Below are 17012 nucleotides of genomic sequence, written 5' to 3' on the forward strand. Positions count from 1 at the left end.
TCTCTAGCAATTTCTTGTCCTCCTTGAATTGTGTATCTCAGAACTGGACCCAGTACTCCAGTTGTGGCCTGACTAGGGCAGAGTAGATGGGGAGGAGAACCTCAACCTGCTGGCCACATCCTTCTTTGCACACCCCAGCCCTGTACTGATTCATGGGAATGCTTTCCTTATAGGTCTGTCTTCCTGCCTCTGCTGCTTCCCCTGGTTCAGCTATCACTAAAGGCCTCTGTAATTCATTTTGCAGGTTGCACTGCACAGGATGGGTCAGTGAAACAGGTGAGCAAAAGGAAATTGCTGCTTTATACCACAGCTGGGTGCTGGCACCTCCTGCACAAAGGACTGCGCGGCTTTCTTCCTTTAATTCTCAGCTTAAATGCCACTGAGCTGCACTGGGGGCAGTGGGGAAGAAAAACAGCACATTCTATTAGCTCCAGTGATTTATTAATCATCTGAGATCTAGAAGCAGCAATAGCAGTGTGTGAGATCACAGTTTCCCCTCTGGAATCATGTAACCCTGCAAGGGAAGGTGGCAGATAACAACTTTGTTTCTTTCTGTTCCCTTCTCCTCCATCTGGGATTTGAACTCTGATTCTTCTACTTGATACATTAGGCCAGCCCAGCCCTCCACTGGGGTTCAGTCATAAGAGGCAGCCAGTTTTTGCTCTTTGAACTGCTGCCTGTGGTTGTGTGGTACTTCTAGGCTGGACCTTTGAAATTTTCCACAGACGTTGAACAGGAAGTGGTAGAATGTAAACAGATCACCACTGGGAGTAAAAAGGGATAGTTCCAAACAATCCCTTTGGAGAGAGGTCTGCCATCTGGGGTTGGAGTGGCTAGAAAGCAGCCAGGCAGAAAGGGACCTGGGGGTTCTGGTTGATAGTAGGCTGAACATGAGCCTGCAGTGTGCCCAGGGGGACAAGAAGACCAATGGCATCCTGGCCTGCATCAGGAACAGTGTGGCCAGCAGGAGCAGAGTAGTCATTCTCTCCTATGCTCAGCGCTGGTTAGGCCACACCTTGAGTCCTGTGGCCAGTTCTGGGATCCTCAGTTTAAGAAGGACATTGAGAGACTTGAAGGTGTCCAGAGAAGGGCAAGAAAGCTGGGGAGGGGTCTGGAGCACAGCCCTGTGAGGAGAGGCTGAGGGAGCTGGGGTTGCTTAGCCTGCAGAAGAGGAGGCTCAGGGGAGACCTTCTTGCTCTCTACAACTCCCTGAAGGGAGGTTGTAGCCAGGTGGGGTTGGTCTCTTCTCCCAGGCACCCAGCACCAGAACAAGAGGACACAGTCTCAAGCTGTGCCAAGGGAAGTTTAGGCTGGAAGTGAGGAGAAAGTTCTTCCCAGAAAGAGGGATTGGCCATAGGAATGTGCTGCCCAGGGAGGTGGTGGAGTCCCCATCCCTGGAGGTGTTCATAAAAGGCTTGGATGTTGCACTTGGAGCCATGGTGTAGTTGTCAGGAGGTGTTGGGTTGGACTTGATGATATCTGGGGTCTTCTCCAACCTTGTTGATTCTATGAAGAATTAGTTTGGCAAACTGTCTGTCTCTGTTTTGGTTTCTTCACTCTGGGGAACATTAACTTTGTGCTTCTGCTGACCTTGGCTGCATTGTTTTCACTAAGTCTAACAAAATAACTCTCTGCTTTTTTCTCTTGTCCCTTTGTGTCCAGAGAGGTAAGGAGCGGGGCAGGGAGTAGGAAGCTATTAGCAGCTCCCCTGTTTTTTGGCCAGGGGAGGTTCTTGTGCTGCTTATCATAGAAAGAGTTATTGGCCATTGGAATGTGCTTCCCTGGGAGGTGGTGGAGTCACCATCCCTGGAGCTGTTTAGGAAGAGACTGGATGGGGTGCTTGGTGCCATGGTTTGGTTGATTAGATGGTGTTGGGTGATAGGTTGGACTTGATGATCTCAAAGGTCTCTTCTAACCTGGTTAATTCTATTCTATTCTATTCTATTCTATTCTATTCTATTCTATTCTATTCTATTCTATTCTATTCTATTCTATTCTATTTTCCTATAAATATTGTCAATATTGTCTATTTTGTACATATTCATTGCATTTCATTGTAGATTGTAGCTGTGCTTGTAAATCCAGATCCATCTTCTTCCAGCTGGGCTGGACTGGTAGATTGAATGTTGGGGGGGGGGGGGGGGGGGGGGGGGCGGAATTTTCAACCCACCACAATGGGTTTTGTTTGTTGTTTTCTGCCTGTTTGTTTCCCCACAGCCTAGAGAGGCCTGGGAGCATGGCTGCCAGTACTGTACTTGTGATGAAGCAACTCTGCTCATCTCCTGCTTCCCTCGCCCTTGTGCTAAGTCTCCAGCTGTCACCTGCACTAAGGAGGGCTTTGTCCCCAGGATAAAACCACGGCTGGATGACCCATGCTGCACAGAGACAGTCTGTGGTGAGTAGAGAGGGCATAATGCAGCATCATTTGCCTTTAGCAGCAACCACAGAGTTGCTCTCTACCAATCACCAACCAAGTTATTCTCTGCCAGTTCACTGGTTCCCTCAGGGATCAGTACTGGGACCAGCCTTCTTTAACATCACTGTTTGCAACAGGGACAGTGGCATTGAGGCCCCCTCAGCAAGTTCACCAACCACACTAAGCATTGTGGTGTGGCTGACAGGCTGGAGGGAAGAGATCTATCCAGAAAGACCTGGACAGGCTGAAGAGCTGGCCCCAAACCAGCCTCATGAGGTTCAACAAGGCCAAATGCAAGGTCCTGCTGCTCTGCCACAGTGTCAAACTGTGTCCCTCAGCACCACACTTCTGCTTCTTGTAAATGCCTCAAGGGATGGGGATTCAGCCACCTCCCTGGGCAGCCTATTCCAGTGTTTGAGAACCCTTTCAGTGAAGAAGTCTCTTCTACTACCCAACCTAAACCTCCCCTGGCACAACTTGAGGCTGTTTCCTCTCATCCTATCACTTGTTACTAGGGAGAAGAGACCAACCCCCACCTCACTCCAGCCTGCAGTTGGAGAGAGCCAGAAGGTCTCCCCTCAGCCTCCTTTTCTCCAGAGTAAACAACCCCAGTTCCCCCCAGCTGCTACTTATATAATTGATTCTCTAGACCCTTCATCAGTTTTGTTGCCCTTCTCTGGCCCCACTCCAGCACCTCAATCTGTTTCTTGTAGTGAGGGCTCCAAAACTGAACCCAGTACTCAAGGTGTGGCCTCACCAGTGCTGAGTCCAGGTGAAATCACCTCAAGTGAGATCTGGTAGCCCACAGGCACCAGATTCAAATAAAGGCTCTGGAGTGGTTATTTTTCCACTTAAATGCCAGGAGCTGTTGCTAACAAAAGAGATCTCCTCAGGTCCAGTTGTAGTCTCACCTAGGGTCATGACCCACCAGATACTTATTGTGGAGAATCCCCCATGGATCAGTAGAACTCCCAGGTGCTTTGCAGAATCTCCTGGCTCTTATCCCTCCTGGGATAGGAAGATGATCCTTGCACAAAGATCTATTCAGTAAAAGAAGATGTGGTCATCCTCCAGGCTCCCCAAAGACCTCCTGTGGAGGAGGGATGTGATGTATGTTTACTCTCACCTTTCCTTGTGCATCAGCTCAGTCCCAAATCTCCAGCACAGCACAGTACCTTCTGATCAGCCTGACCCTGACCTTTCTCAGCACCTATAGAAAGATGCAGGATGGAGGATCCTAGCAATGATGAGAGGATGTTTACCAGTTCCTCATCCCTTAATGTTTGCAGGCAGAGCTCCATTAGGCTCCTTGGATGCCTTGGCCACTGTCTGGTTGCTTTGCTTTTCCTGTCCCAACCTTTACATTCTCAGCTTTCATCCACTGCTTCTTAGTTATTTTTTTCCTTGCTCTCTGATTTATTTATTTTGTTACCTTTACCACAAACTTGTTACTCTGTCACTTCTCTGACATGAAGGGTGTTGACATCCTTGAAGGTGTTCAGGAGGAGACTTGATGGGGTGCTTGGTGTCATTGTTTAGTTGTTTAGGTGGGTTGGATTGGTTGATGGGTTGGACGCGATGATCTTTAAGGTCTCTTCCAACCTGGTCTGGTCTGGTCTGGTCTGGTCTGGTCTACTCTACTCTATTCTATCCAGAGGGGGAAGAGAAGCAGGGACAAGAGCCAGCTGCATTTGTCCAGGGAAAAGCTTTCCAGTAGAGCAAACTTAGAGATCACAGAATCACAGCATGTTAGGGGCTGGAAGGGACCCTGAAATCTCAACCAGTCCAACCCCCTTGCCAGAGCAGGAGCACCTAGAGTAGGTCACACAGGAGCACATCCAGGTGGGTTTTGAATACCTCCACAGAGGAAGACTCCACAACCCCCCTGGGCAGCCTGTTCCAGTGTCCTGTTACCCTCACAGGGAAAGAAATTTACATGGAACTTCCTATGGCTCAACTTCCACCACTGCCCCTTGTCCTGGCATTGGGCATCACCCAGCAGAGCCTGGCTCCAGCCTCTTGGCACTCACCCTGCACATCTTTGTCAACATGAATGATATCACCTCTCAGGCTCCTCTCCTCCAAGATACAGACCCCCAGCTCCCTCAGGCTCTGCTCATAAGGAAGATGTTCCACTCCCTTAATCACTTTTGTGGCTCTGCTCTGGATTATTCCAAGCAGTTCCCTGAGGTCCTTCTTGAACTGAGGGGCCCAGAACTGAACACAGTATTCCTGATGTGGCCTCACCAGGGCAGAGTAGAAGGGGAGGAGAACCTCAGCCCTTCTAATCCACCCCAGAATGGCATTGGCCTTAGCCACAAGAGCACATTGCTGGCATATGGTCAACCTTCCATCCACTAGGACCCCCAGGTCCTTTTCCCCTTCACTGCTCTCCAACAGCTCACTTGAACATGTCCCCCACTCCAAAAATGGTATGCTTCCAGAATCATCCATTTTTACCCACTTCCTTGGCTGCTCAAACTTTGCCACTGGAGGACAGGGTGCTTTGACTCACTTTATCTCTATTGTCTGTTGCAGAATGTGATATCAAAACCTGCATCATCAACAAGACAGCATGTGACATAGGCTTCCAACCTGTGGTTGCTATATCTGAGAGTGGTTGCTGTCCTGTCTTCTCCTGTAGTAAGTATTGTGTCTTTACACCCAATATTTAGGTGTTTTATTCCTTCCTTGAACCATTTCATTTTGCCTGAATGAATCCAAAATCCTAAGCAGTAGCCTCCCACCCTTCCCTCTCAGCATCTAGAATTGGTGTGGGTTTTTTGGAGGTGGAGTAACTGGTGCAGGTTCTCTGCAGCTAGCACCCAGGGAGTGTCAGGTATTGGTCAGATGCTGAATGTTGGTCACATTGAACCTACCCAAAAGCTCTGCTGCCAAATTATGTTTCCAGATTCACATACCTGGCCCAGCTCTGTTACCAGCAAGGTGGCTAACAGTAAAGAAAAACTCACCTGGTTTCAAGTATGGGCAAAAGAAACCCATGAATTAAATAGGTGTTTCCATAGGGAAAACACCAGGATATGGATTGATTAGGGGACATGAGCACCTCCCTTATGAAGAGAGACTGAGCCCTGGGCCTGTTTAGTCTGGAGAAGAGAAGCTGAGAGGGGATCTAACCAATGTCTATCAATATCTGAGGGGTAGGTGACAAGTGGAGGAGGCCAATCTCTTTTCAGTGGTGCACAGTAATAAGCCAAGGAACAATAGAACAGAATAGAATTAGCAGGGTTGGAAAAGACCTTCAAGATCATCAAGTCCAACCTGTCACCTAACACCTCATGACTACTAAACCATGGCACCAAGTGCCACATCCAATCCCCTCTTGAACATCTTCAGAGATGGTGACTCCACCACCTCCCTGGGCAGCACATTCCAATGGCCAATCTCTCTTGCTGGGAAAAACTTCCTCCTAACATCCAACCTAAGCCTTCCCTGGCACAGCTTGAGACTGTGTCCTCTTGTTCTGCTGCTAGTTGCCTGGGAGAAGAGACCAACCCCCACCTGGCTACAACCTTCCTTCAGGGAGTTGTAGAGAGCAATAAGGTCTCCCCTGAGCCTCCTCTTCTCCAGGCTAAGCAACCCCAGCTCCCTCAGCCTCTCCTCACAGGGCTGTGCTCCAGACCCCTCCCCAGCTTTGTTGCCCTTCTCTGGACACCTTCCAGCATCTCAACATCCTTCCTAAACTGAGTGGCCCAGAATTGGCCACAGGACTCAAGGTGTGGCCTAACCAGTGCTGAGTACAGGGCACAATGCCCTCCCTGCAATGGATACAAAGTTGAACATGGAAGGTTTCACTTCAACATGAGGGGAAACTTCTTTACTGTGAGGATGCTGGAGCTCTGGAACAGGCTGCCCAGGGAGGTTGTGGAGTCTCCTTTGGAGACTTTCCAAACCCACCTGGCTGCATTTCTGTGCAGAATAGCCTGGGTGATCCTGCTTTGGCAGGGGGGTTGGACTCAATGATCTTCTGGAAGTCCCTTCCAACCTCTAACAACCTTCTGTGCCACTGTGAATTACACTCCACTTCATGCATGACATCTGAGCAGATGGTACATGTGGGCTTCCAAGGAACAATTAGCACCATGTACTAGTAGCATTTCCCCCCACCCCTTGCTCTCACAGAATCATCAAGGTTGGAAGAGACCTCAAAGATAATCAAGTCCAACTCATCACCACAGACCTCATGACTAAACCATGGCAGAAGTGTCACCTCTTCCTTTTATTTTCTTGCAAGATAAAAACCTCAGTTCTACTCTATCTCCTCTAAACCCATCTGGGGGCTGTGGGGCAGGCTGTGGATGTGGTCTGCCTGGACTGCAGCAAGGCCTTTGACACCATCCCCCACAGCAAACTGCTGGCCAAGCTGTCAGCCCCTGGCTGGGACAGCAGCTCTGAGCTGGGTTAGGAACTGGCTGGAGGCTGAGCCCAGAGAGTGGTGGTGAATGGTGCCACAGCCAGCTGGCAGCCAGGCACTAGTGGTGTGTCTCAAGGATCAATGCTGGGCCCTGTGCTCTCTAACATCTTTATTGATGATCTGGATGAGGGGATTGAGTCCATCATCAGTAAATTTGCAGATGACACCAAGCTGGGGGCAGGAGTTGATCTGCTGGAGGGCAGAGAGGCTCTGCAGAGGGACCTTGCCAGGCTGGGCAGATGGGCAGAGGCCAAGGGCAGGAGATTGAACACATCCAAGTGCCAGGGGCTGCACATTGGCCACAGCAACCCCAGGCAGTGCTACAGGCTGGGGGCAGAGTGGCTGAGAGCAGTCAGGCAGAGAGGGACCTGGGGGTGCTGGGTGATGGTAGGCTGAACATGAGCCTGCAGTGTGCCCAGGCAGCCAGGAGGGCCAATGGCATCCTGGCCTGCATCAGGAACAGTGTGGCCAGCAGGAGCAGGGAGGTCATTGTGCCCCTCTACACTGCACTGGTTAGGCCACACCTTGAGTCCTGTGTCCAGTTCTGGGCCCCTCAGTTTAGGAAAGATGTTGACTTGCTGGAAGGTGTCCAGAGAAGGGCAACAAAGCTGGGGAGGGGCTTGGAACACAGCCCTGTGAGGAGAGGCTGAGGGAGCTGGGGTTGCTTAGCCTGGAGAAGAGGAGACTCAGGGGAGACTTTATTGCTCACTACAACCACCTGAAGGGAGGTTGTAGACAGGCAGAGGTTGGTCTCTTCTCCCAGGCCCCCAGCACCAGAACAAGAGGGCACAGTTTCAGGCTGCGCCAGGGGAGGTTTAGGCTGGCGGTTAGGAGGAAGTTCTACACAGAGAGAGTGATTGCCCATGGGAATGTGCTGCCCAGGGAGGTAGTGGAGTCACCATCACTGGAGGTGTTTAGGAGGAGACTTGATAGGGTGCTAGGTTGCATGGTTTAGTTGGTTGGGTGGTGTTGGACGATAGGTTGGACACGATGATCTTGAAGGTCTCTTCCTGGTCTGGTCTGGTCTGGTCTATTCTATTCTATTCTATATCACTCAGAAAGCTGAGCCCAGTAACTCTTTGCATCATTCCTAGCACATCCTTCCCATTGTATTTTCTCTTGCAGTTCCAAAGGGTGTGTGTGTTTTTGAAGGAGTCGAATTCAAGGTAGGTCTTCTTCCAAGCACTTCTTTCCACATCTTAATGCTGCCTGAGACAGAACTTTCTGCAGTTGTTATTGGCCACACTCCCATGAAAAAGCAGGATTAGAACAGCCCAGCAGTTTTTCCCTGCCAGTAGGCTTTATGTGGTGTTGGAAATGCTACTGAACAGGTAACACTGGTGGCCAGTGGCTGGCTTGCTAAACGAGATCTCACCTCTGGTTTAGAGTCAAGAGGTCAGAACTGTGATTGAGTACCAATTGAAAACATTATTGGGTATTGTGAGATTAATTTCTAGGTCAAACTGAGGGGAAAAAAAAATCAATGGGTGGAATTTATAGATAAGGTAACAACTCATTTAAGATGATTTATGCACTGAAGAGTGGCAGCCCTGTGCCCGTTCAGTGCTACCAACAGTGGGAGGCTTTGGAGCCCTGGAGGTGTTCATTTCAGGAAGTTGTTCCCAAAATAACCCCCCCAGGCATCAGCATTCATTTTTCATAGTCCAAGGGATGGATGTTTGTCCTACAACCCACTGGATTCTTCCCATGGCTTCTCTCCTCTCTCTTTGCAGCCTGGAGCAATGGTGCCCAAAAGCTCCTGTGAGAACTGTGTGTGCACAGACAAGCAGGATGCTGTGACCCGCACCAACCGGATCCACTGTGTGCCAGTGCAGTGCCAAACCACCTGCCCACAGGTCTGTGTGGCAAACTCAGCCTCCCCAGGCACCACCCAGGGCTGCTGGGGGGATGCACTGTGAAACTGGGAGAGGAGAAGTTCCTCCCTGCCTCCCTTCCTTTCCTCCCTTCCTTTCCTCCCTTCCTCTCCTCCCTTCCTCTCCTCCCTTCCTCTCCTCCCTTCCTCTCCTCCCTTCCTCTCCTCCCTTCCTCTCCTCCCTTCCTCTCCTCCCTTCCTCTCCTCCCTTCCTCTCCTCCCTTCCTCTCCTCCCTTCCTCTCCTCCCTTCCTCTCCTCCCTTCCTCTCCTCCCTTCCTCCCCTCCCTTCCTCCCCTCCCTTCCTCCCCTCCCTTCCTCCCCTCCCTTCCTCCCCTCCCTTCCTCCCCTCCCTTCCTCCCCTCCCTTCCTCCCCTCCCTTCCTCCCCTCCCTTCCTCCCCTCCCTTCCTCCCCTCCCTTCCTACCCTCCCTTCCTCCCCTCCCTTCCTCCCCTCCCTTCCTCCCCTCCCTTCCTCCCCTCCCTTCCTCCCCTCCCTTCCTCCCCTCCCTTCCTCCCCTCCCTTCCTCCCCTTCCCTCCCTCCCTTCCCTCCCTCCCTTCCCTCCCTCCCTTCCCTCCCTCCCTTCCCTCCCTCCCTTCCCTCCCTTCCCTCCCTTCCCTCCCTTCCCTCCCTTCCCTCCCTTCCCTCCCTTCCCTCCCTTCCCTCCCTCCCTTCCCTCCCTTCCCTCCCTTCCCTCCCTTCCTTCCCTCCCTTCCCTCCCTTCCCTCCCTTCCCTCCTTCCCTCCTTCCCTCTCTCCCCTCCCTCCCTCCCCTCCCTCCCCTCCCTCCCCTCCCTCTCCCTCCCCTTCCTCCCCTTCCTCCCCTTCCTCCCCTTCCTCCCCTTCCTCCCCTTCCTCCCCTTCCTCCCCTTCCTCCCCTCCCTCCCCTCCCTTCCCTCCTTCCCTCTCTCCCCTCCCTCCCTTCCCTCCTTCCCTCTCTCCCCTCCCTCCCTCCCTTCCTTCCCTCCTTCCCTCCCTTCCTTCCCTCCTTCCCTCCCTCCCCTCCCTCCCTTCCTTCCTTTCCTTTCCTCCCTCCTCTGCCTCCCTTCCTTCCTGCCCTTCTGTTGGTGCTGCCCCCTCTCAACACACAAATTCAGACTGTGAAGAAGCTGCACAGTGATTTAGAGGTTTCCAGACACTTCTCAGTGCTGAGAGTCTGCACAGGAAAGGCTGCTACTGAATGGAAGCCAAGAGTGGTTCTTCTCCATCCTTGCCCAGATCAGGTCAGACCCACCACTACACCTAGACATGGATAAACTCATTTTCCTTTATCCTGAAGCCAGCCACATCCACACCCAGAAAGGGACCAATCAATACCTAAAACACAAGGGAGGAGATAACTAATGCCTGAGGAGCAGCTAAGTGAACTGGGGTGTGTTTACTCTGGAGAAAAGGAGGCTGAGCAGAGACCTTCTCACTCTCTACAACTCCTTGAAATGAGGTTGGAGCCAGGTGGGGGTTGGTCTCTCCTTCCAAGTAAAAAGGGATAGGAGAAGAAGGTTGTGCCAGGGGAGGCTTAGGTTGGACATCAGGAAAAATGTCTCCCCCAAAAGGATTGCCAAGCCCTGTAACAGGTGCCCCAAGGAAGTGGTGAAGTCCCCATCCCTAGAGGGATTGAAAAGCCATGAAGATGTGGTGGTGAGGGACATAGTTTAGTTGTGACCTGGCACTGCTGGGTTAATGGTTGGACCTGATGATCTGAAAGGTCTCCTCCAACCAAAAGGATTCCATTCTGTGACCTTCACCTGGCTGACAGCAGCAGCTCTTGTGGACCACCCCATCAAACCAAGCACTAGGGGCAAGTAATCATATGCTGAAGTAATCTGTTTGCTCCAGCTTATGTGAGGAACTGAACTGGTCCAACTTCTGTCCTGAAGAAGCCTAGCCAGTGGCAGTGTGTTCATGGGAACTGAAGGGCCCAGAAGTCACTTTTCCATACGGGAAAGAAGCTTTCAGCTTTGACTGTCAGACTTTAAGTGGTTCCAACAGGTTCCTAAGGCAACCAGAAATGAAACCAGAAGTTTGGCTCCGTTTCCTCTGCCATCTGCACTGTGGCTCTGCTCCAGAGGTGCTTGGTGAACAAGCTGTGAGGTAACCTGGCTAACTGGCAACTCCTCCCGCAGGGTTTCCGCTATGTGGAGGAGGAGGAGGGTCAGTGCTGCAGCCAGTGCCAGCAAGTGGCATGTGTGGCAACCTTCCCCTCTGGCAACGTGACCATTGAGGTAAGCACTCCCCTGCTCTGCACACAAAGCTCAATCATCACAGAGACCTCCACATTTCACAGAGCCATTGAATGGTTTGGGTTGCAATGCACCTTCCAAGGTTCCCTTGAAGCAGTGTGAAGCATGTGGAGACTGGGGAAGAGCTTCAGGAGATTTTAAACCCTCTGCATTTCCAAATCAACTTGCTTCTCTCTGCTCTGTGCACCACACAGGAACCTCAAGGTGTGGCCTAACCAGTGCTGAGCACAGGGCACAATGACCTCCCTGCTCCTGCTGGCCACACTGTTCCTGCTCCAGGCCAGGATGTCATTGTCCTTCCTGTCCACCTGGGCACACTGCTGGCTCATGTTCAGCCTACTATCAATCAGTACCCCCCAGGTCCCTTTCTGCCTGGCTGCTCTCAGCCACTCTGACCCCAGCCTGTAGCTCTGCATGGGGTTGCTGTGGCCAATGTGTAGCACTTGGCACTTGGATGTGTACTGGTTATGCCACACCTTGAGTACAGTTCTGGGCTCCTCAGTTTAGGAAAGATGTTGAGTTGCTGGGAAGTGTCCAGAGAAGGGCAACAAAGCTGGGGAGGGGTCTGGAGCACAGCCCTGTGAGGAGAGGCTGAGGGAGCTGGGGTTGCTTAGCCTGCAGAAGAGGAGGCTCAGGGGAGACCTTCTTGCTCTCTCCAACTCCCTGAAGGGAGGTTGTAGGCAGGTGGGGGTTGGTCTCTTCTCCCAGGCAAGCAGCACCAGAACAAGAGGACACAGTCTCAAGCTGGGCGGAGGGAAGTTTAGGCTGGAGGTGAGGAGAAAGTTTGTCCCAGAAAGAGAGATTGGCCATTGGAATGTGCTACCCAGGGAGGTGGTGGAGTCACCATCACTGGAGGTGTTCAAGAGGGGATTGGATGAGGCACTTGGTGCCATGGTTTAGTTGATCAGATGGTGTTGGGTGATAGGTTGGACTTGATGACTTTATTCTACTCTAGGTTGGACTCTATTCTATTCTATTCTGGAAGGGATGGAAATCATCTTACCCCCATCCTCTTGACATGCAACAGAGAGGAAGAATTTTGAGGGGCTGGTGACATGATGTAACACTGCTCTTGCAGAGACATGAGCTAGCTTCATGTCACACTGCTCTGATCTGGACATGGTGTGACTGTCTTGCCCTGGAGGTACAAGGCTGGACAGTGGAAGCAACCTGGTGGAGATGTTCCACCACCACTTCTGAACTTGCTGAGGCAGAAAAAGGGCACAGCTTCTGTAGTGTGAATGTGACTTGGTAACAAACCCAAGGAACAGATCAGCTCCTGTGAGCATGGCCTTGTGTAGCCACAGGCTAAGCAGCTGGGTCAGGGCAATGCTGAGCACCAATATAGGCTGGCAGGGACTGGCTTGACAGCAGCCCTGAAGAAGAGGCCTTGAGGGTGCTGGTGGTTGAGAAGCTCAACGTGAGCCAGCAGTGAGCACTTGCAGCCCAGAGAGCCAAGCAGAGCCTGGGCTGCAGCCAGAGAAGTGTGGCCAGCAGGCCAGGGAGGGGATTCTGCCCCTCTGCTCCACTCTGCTGAGACCACAGCTGCAGCTCTGGGGCCAGCTCTGGAGCCTCTGTTCCAGGAAGGATCTGGAGGGGCTGGAAGGTGTCCAGAGCAGGGTCACAAGGATGAGCAGAGGGCTGGAGGTGTTCTGCTATGAGGACAGACTGAGAGAGCTGGGGTTGTTCTGTCTGGAGAGGTGAAAGCTCTGAGGAGACCTTCTTGTGTTCCAGGATCTGCAGGGGGCTACAAGAAATCTGGGGAGGAACTTTTTAGGGTGTCAGGGAGTGATAGGACTGGGGGGAATGGAGCAAATGTGGAAGCTGGGAGATTGAGATTGGATGTGAGGAAGGAGTTCTTCCCCATGAGGGTGGTGAGAGCCTGGCACAGGCTGCCCAGGGAGGTGGTGGAAGCCTCATCCCTGGAGGTGTTTGCAGCCAGGCTGGAGGTGGCTGTGAGCAACCTGCTGTGGTGTGAGGTGTCCCTGGCCATGGCAGGGCAGTTAGAGATGGATGGTCTCTGATGTCCCTTCCAGCCCTGACAATTCTGTGATTTTGTGCTCCTGGTTCCTTATTCTATTTTTCCTGCTCTACTTTATTGAGTTGAGGATTTTTTTCCCCTGTTTTCACTCAGGTTGGAAAGAGTTATAAAGCTCCATATGACAACTGCACCCAGTACACCTGCACTGAATCAGGAGGCCACTTTTCCTTGACAAGTACAGTAAAGGTCTGCCTGCCCTTTGAAGAATCAAACTGTGTCCCAGTAAGTATTTTGCAGGGAATGATAAAAAGACTCCTGGAAGGAGCCCTGGGGGTTTTCATTACTGTTTTGAATGAGCCAAGCAGTATTTCCTGGTCTTTCTGAGGTGATCCTCCTTGTTTGAAGGCAAGGTGCCTATTCAGTCCTGAATGGAGTGTCCCCTGGGAGTAAAACAAAACTGCTTGGAAACAATTATTGCAGGATTAGTGCTGGAACTTGAAAGTTTCTTGGGGCAACAAAGTGGGTGTGGGGTTTGTCACTTGAGAAACCACCCTGTTGGGAAATGCAACTGAGCAAATGGTAACTCCCCACAGCTCCTCAGGGGAGCAGTTGAATGCTGTCTGCTGACCTATGGAGCATCACTAAGCAACTGGTTGGTACACAAAGGAGCAAGGAGTAGCACTCATGCCCCAGCTTTCACCTGAGAGTGGTTTCCAGCAGCGATTGGAAGGCTTGTGGGGCTTCTCAGCAGATCTGGAAACCAAAGCAGGGACAAGGATAGCTGTTGAGTGGGCTTTGAGACATGAGCCATACAGGTCTGGCTGCTCAGTTCCAGGAGCAGCTGTCATTCTCTGGGGCTGTTTTTCATGTGTGTGTGTGTGCTGGCTTGGATAGAATAGGATGGAATGGAATGGAATGGAATGGCATGGAATGGAATGGAATGGAGTAGAATAGAATTAACCAGGTTGGAATATAAGGTCAGGGATGTGCTACAGGATGCCTTATCTGGTGTGTGAGATGCTACAGAGTTCTATGACGTTTCACTCCATTCCTGGCTGGATTTACTGTCAAGCAGTTTGATACAGAATCAGGACATAAATAGGTCTGACCAGGACCCTGTGTTGGTTGGAGCTGAGGAGACAGACCTGAACTCTCATTGCTGTTACTAACTGCTTAGCAACATGTGCATCTGAACCCTTCTGATGGTTTGCTTTCTATCCAGGGGACAGTGGATGTGACTTCAGATGGCTGTTGTAAGACATGTGAGTGCATTATTCACTGCTTCCATACTCTTAGGTTCTCCCCTGCTCATAGCCCTGTTTCTGCCTGCACTGAGAGGATGAAGTTTTCCACTCACTGGAAGACTTTTCTCACAGTAGCAGACTTGTTTTGTACCTCACAGCTGAGGCTAAAGATCTGCTTCACTCTTCCAATGAGCACATTCCTCAACCTCTGTTTCAGTGTTTTCAAATCACTGAAATGCTCTTAGTTTGTGTTGCACCTGTAGAAAACATGCTTTGTGTTCTTCCATCTGGAAACTGATTGGATGTTAGGAAGAAGGCTCTTCAAGTAAGGCCAGAAGGCTCCCCTGTAGCATGCACTAAGATATCATAGGTTGTTGGTTTTCCCCCTCTACTCCACACTGGTGAGACCACACCTGGAGCTCTGTGTCCAGTTCTGGAGCTTCTCTTCCAGGAAGGATCTGGAAGTGCTGGAAGGTGTCCAGAGAAGGGCCACGAGGATGAGCAGAGGGCTGGAGCACCTCTGCTATGAGGACAGACTGAGGGAGTTGGGGTTGTGCAGTCTGGAGAGGAGAAGGCTCCAAGTAGACCTTCTGGTGGCCTTCCAATATCTGAATGGGGCTACAGGAATGCTGGGGAGGAACTTTTGAGGGTGTTAGGGAGTGATAGGACTGGGGGGGGAATGGAAAAAAGAAATAGAAATGGGTAGATTGAGATTGAATGTTAGGAAGAAGTTGTTCCCCATGAGGGTGGTGAGAGCCTGGCACAGGTTGCCCAGGGAGGTGGTGGAAGCCTCCTGCCTGGAGGTTTTTGCAGGAGGCTGGATGTGGCTGTGAGCAACCTGCTGTGGTGTGAGGTGTCCCTGCCCATGGCAGGGGGTTGGAGCTGGCTGAACCTTGAGGTCCCTTCCAGCCCTGACAATTCTGTGATTCTGTTCCAGTCACAAATATAATTTACAACAATTTTAAACTAATGAAACCTTTTGTGTCTCCTTTGGGTCTTGGTTCATCAGTATCCTCACATGAGCATGTCCCCAGCTTTCCATTTAAGCTAGTACACAAACAGATGGAAATTGCTTTGCTGGATTACTGCCTCTTTGCACGCACATTTGCATGCCTGCTTGTGCACTTGACCTGTAATATGTTTTAGTGGGATGATCTGCCCTTGGTTTCCTAGCAGAGACCTTTCAAAACTTCACTTCCCAGTCTGAGGAGGTCTAACAGAGATGCTCTCCCACGCAGGTATCGACCTGCCACACAAGTGCAAGCGTGACATCAAGGAGCAGGTTATCACCTACAAGAACTGCAAGTCCGTCGCTCCTGTCCCAGTGCCCTTTTGTGAAGGGACCTGCAGCACCTACTCTGTGTAAGTGCAACCATCTCTCTGTCCTCCCCCATGCCTGGTCTCTCTGGGTGCCTCTCAACAGTGGGCTGTAGCTGTTTGTCCCCTTCCTGCTGCTCGAAAAGACGTGGTTGGGAAACTGGGTGTGCAAGAGAGCAGTCACTAGCAGTGTGACTCTCCCTCCTCTCTTCTCCCTCCTCTCTTCTCCCTCCTCTCTTCTCCCTCCTCTCTTCTCCCTCCTCTCTTCTCCCTCCTCTCTTCTCCCTCCTCTCTTCTCCCTCCTCTCTTCTCCCTCCTCTCTTCTCCCTCCTCTCTTCTCCCTCCTCTCTTCTCCCTCCTCTCTTCTCCCTCCTCTCTTCTCCCTCCTCTCTTCTCCCTCCTCTCTTCTCCCTCCTCTCTTCTCCCTCCTCTCTTCTCCCTCCTCTCTTCTCCCTCCTCTCTTCTCCCTCCTCTCTTCTCCCTCCTCTCTTCTCCCTCCTCTCTTCTCCCTCCTCTCTTCTCCCTCCTCTCTTCTCCCTCCTCTCTTCTCCCTCCTCTCTTCTCCCTCCTCTCTTCTCCCTCCTCTCTTCTCCCTCCTCTCTTCTCCCTCCTCTCTTCTCCCTCCTCTCTTCTCCCTCCTCTCTTCTCCCTCCTCTCTTCTCCCTCCTCTCTTCTCCCTCCTCTCTTCTCCCTCCTCTCTTCTCCCTCCTCTCTTCTCCCTCCTCTCTTCTCCCTCCTCTCTTCTCCCTGAAACCCCACTGAAGAGAGTGGGATTTTCCCCAGCGCTCTCAGAAGACCCAGCCCTGTGTGGCTTGTAACATCCTGAGGGAAGACTCCTAAGCCTAAGCAGGAAAATAGGCACTGTTGTACCTCTGCTCCTTAGAAGTGCCTCTATTTGCAGCAGTAGCTGCAGGTCAGTTTGAGAAGGCAGCAGAGTGACATGCCAATCTGCTTCCTGTAGGTATTCCTTCGAGGCCAGTGCGATGGAACACAAATGCATTTGCTGCCACGAGAAAAGGAGTCATGTAGTGAAGATGGAGCTGGTTTGCCCTGAGCAAAAGAGAATCCAGTACACATATGTGCATGTAGATGAATGTGGGTGTGTGGAAACTCAATGCCCAAAGAGCAGAACATGAGCATAAAGTAAGGGAAGCTTTTCAGCTCCCATGCAGTGCTTCCCTAGCAAGTGAGTAGTTTAGAAATGAAACAGTGAGTAACCTTCACATGACCATACATCTCCCTTGTGCTTTTTCCCTCTGGTGTCACATGCAGTTATGGAAATCAGCTGAAGACTTCACTCTGTTGTTTGAATAAACTGCATTTCAAAGTGGAGCTGTTCTCCTGTCTCAGTGGTGCTGCAAAGGGGGCAAGGTGGCTAACATCATTAATCCCACAGTGGTGCATAAGCCCAGCTTATCACAAGACACTCTGGAGACAGCTGCTGCCTTTCAGAAGTCCAGCCTGATGAAAGTGTGCATTGGAAAAGCACAACCACAACCATCACTTTA

At 51.4% G+C, this 17012-nt stretch overlaps 1 protein-coding gene across 1 annotated transcript in view; it reads left to right on the forward strand.

The window, feature by feature from the left end:
* LOC104301092 (mucin-5B) overlaps positions 1-16640 on the forward strand; it is a 75327-nt gene extending 58687 nt beyond the window's left edge. The window contains exons 38-47 of the mRNA XM_054171881.1: positions 245-276; positions 2218-2395; positions 4955-5059; positions 7977-8017; positions 8585-8707; positions 10846-10944; positions 13097-13225; positions 14166-14205; positions 15426-15549; positions 16466-16640. Of these exons, the coding sequence (XP_054027856.1) occupies positions 245-276; positions 2218-2395; positions 4955-5059; positions 7977-8017; positions 8585-8707; positions 10846-10944; positions 13097-13225; positions 14166-14205; positions 15426-15549; positions 16466-16640 (1046 nt within the window). The remainder of the gene's footprint in view (positions 1-244; positions 277-2217; positions 2396-4954; positions 5060-7976; positions 8018-8584; positions 8708-10845; positions 10945-13096; positions 13226-14165; positions 14206-15425; positions 15550-16465) is intronic.
* Positions 16641-17012: the final 372 nt, after the last annotated feature.

This window comes from Dryobates pubescens, chromosome 22 (assembly GCF_014839835.1).
Source record: "Dryobates pubescens isolate bDryPub1 chromosome 22, bDryPub1.pri, whole genome shotgun sequence".
In the NCBI taxonomy this organism is placed as follows: domain Eukaryota; kingdom Metazoa; phylum Chordata; class Aves; order Piciformes; family Picidae; genus Dryobates; species Dryobates pubescens.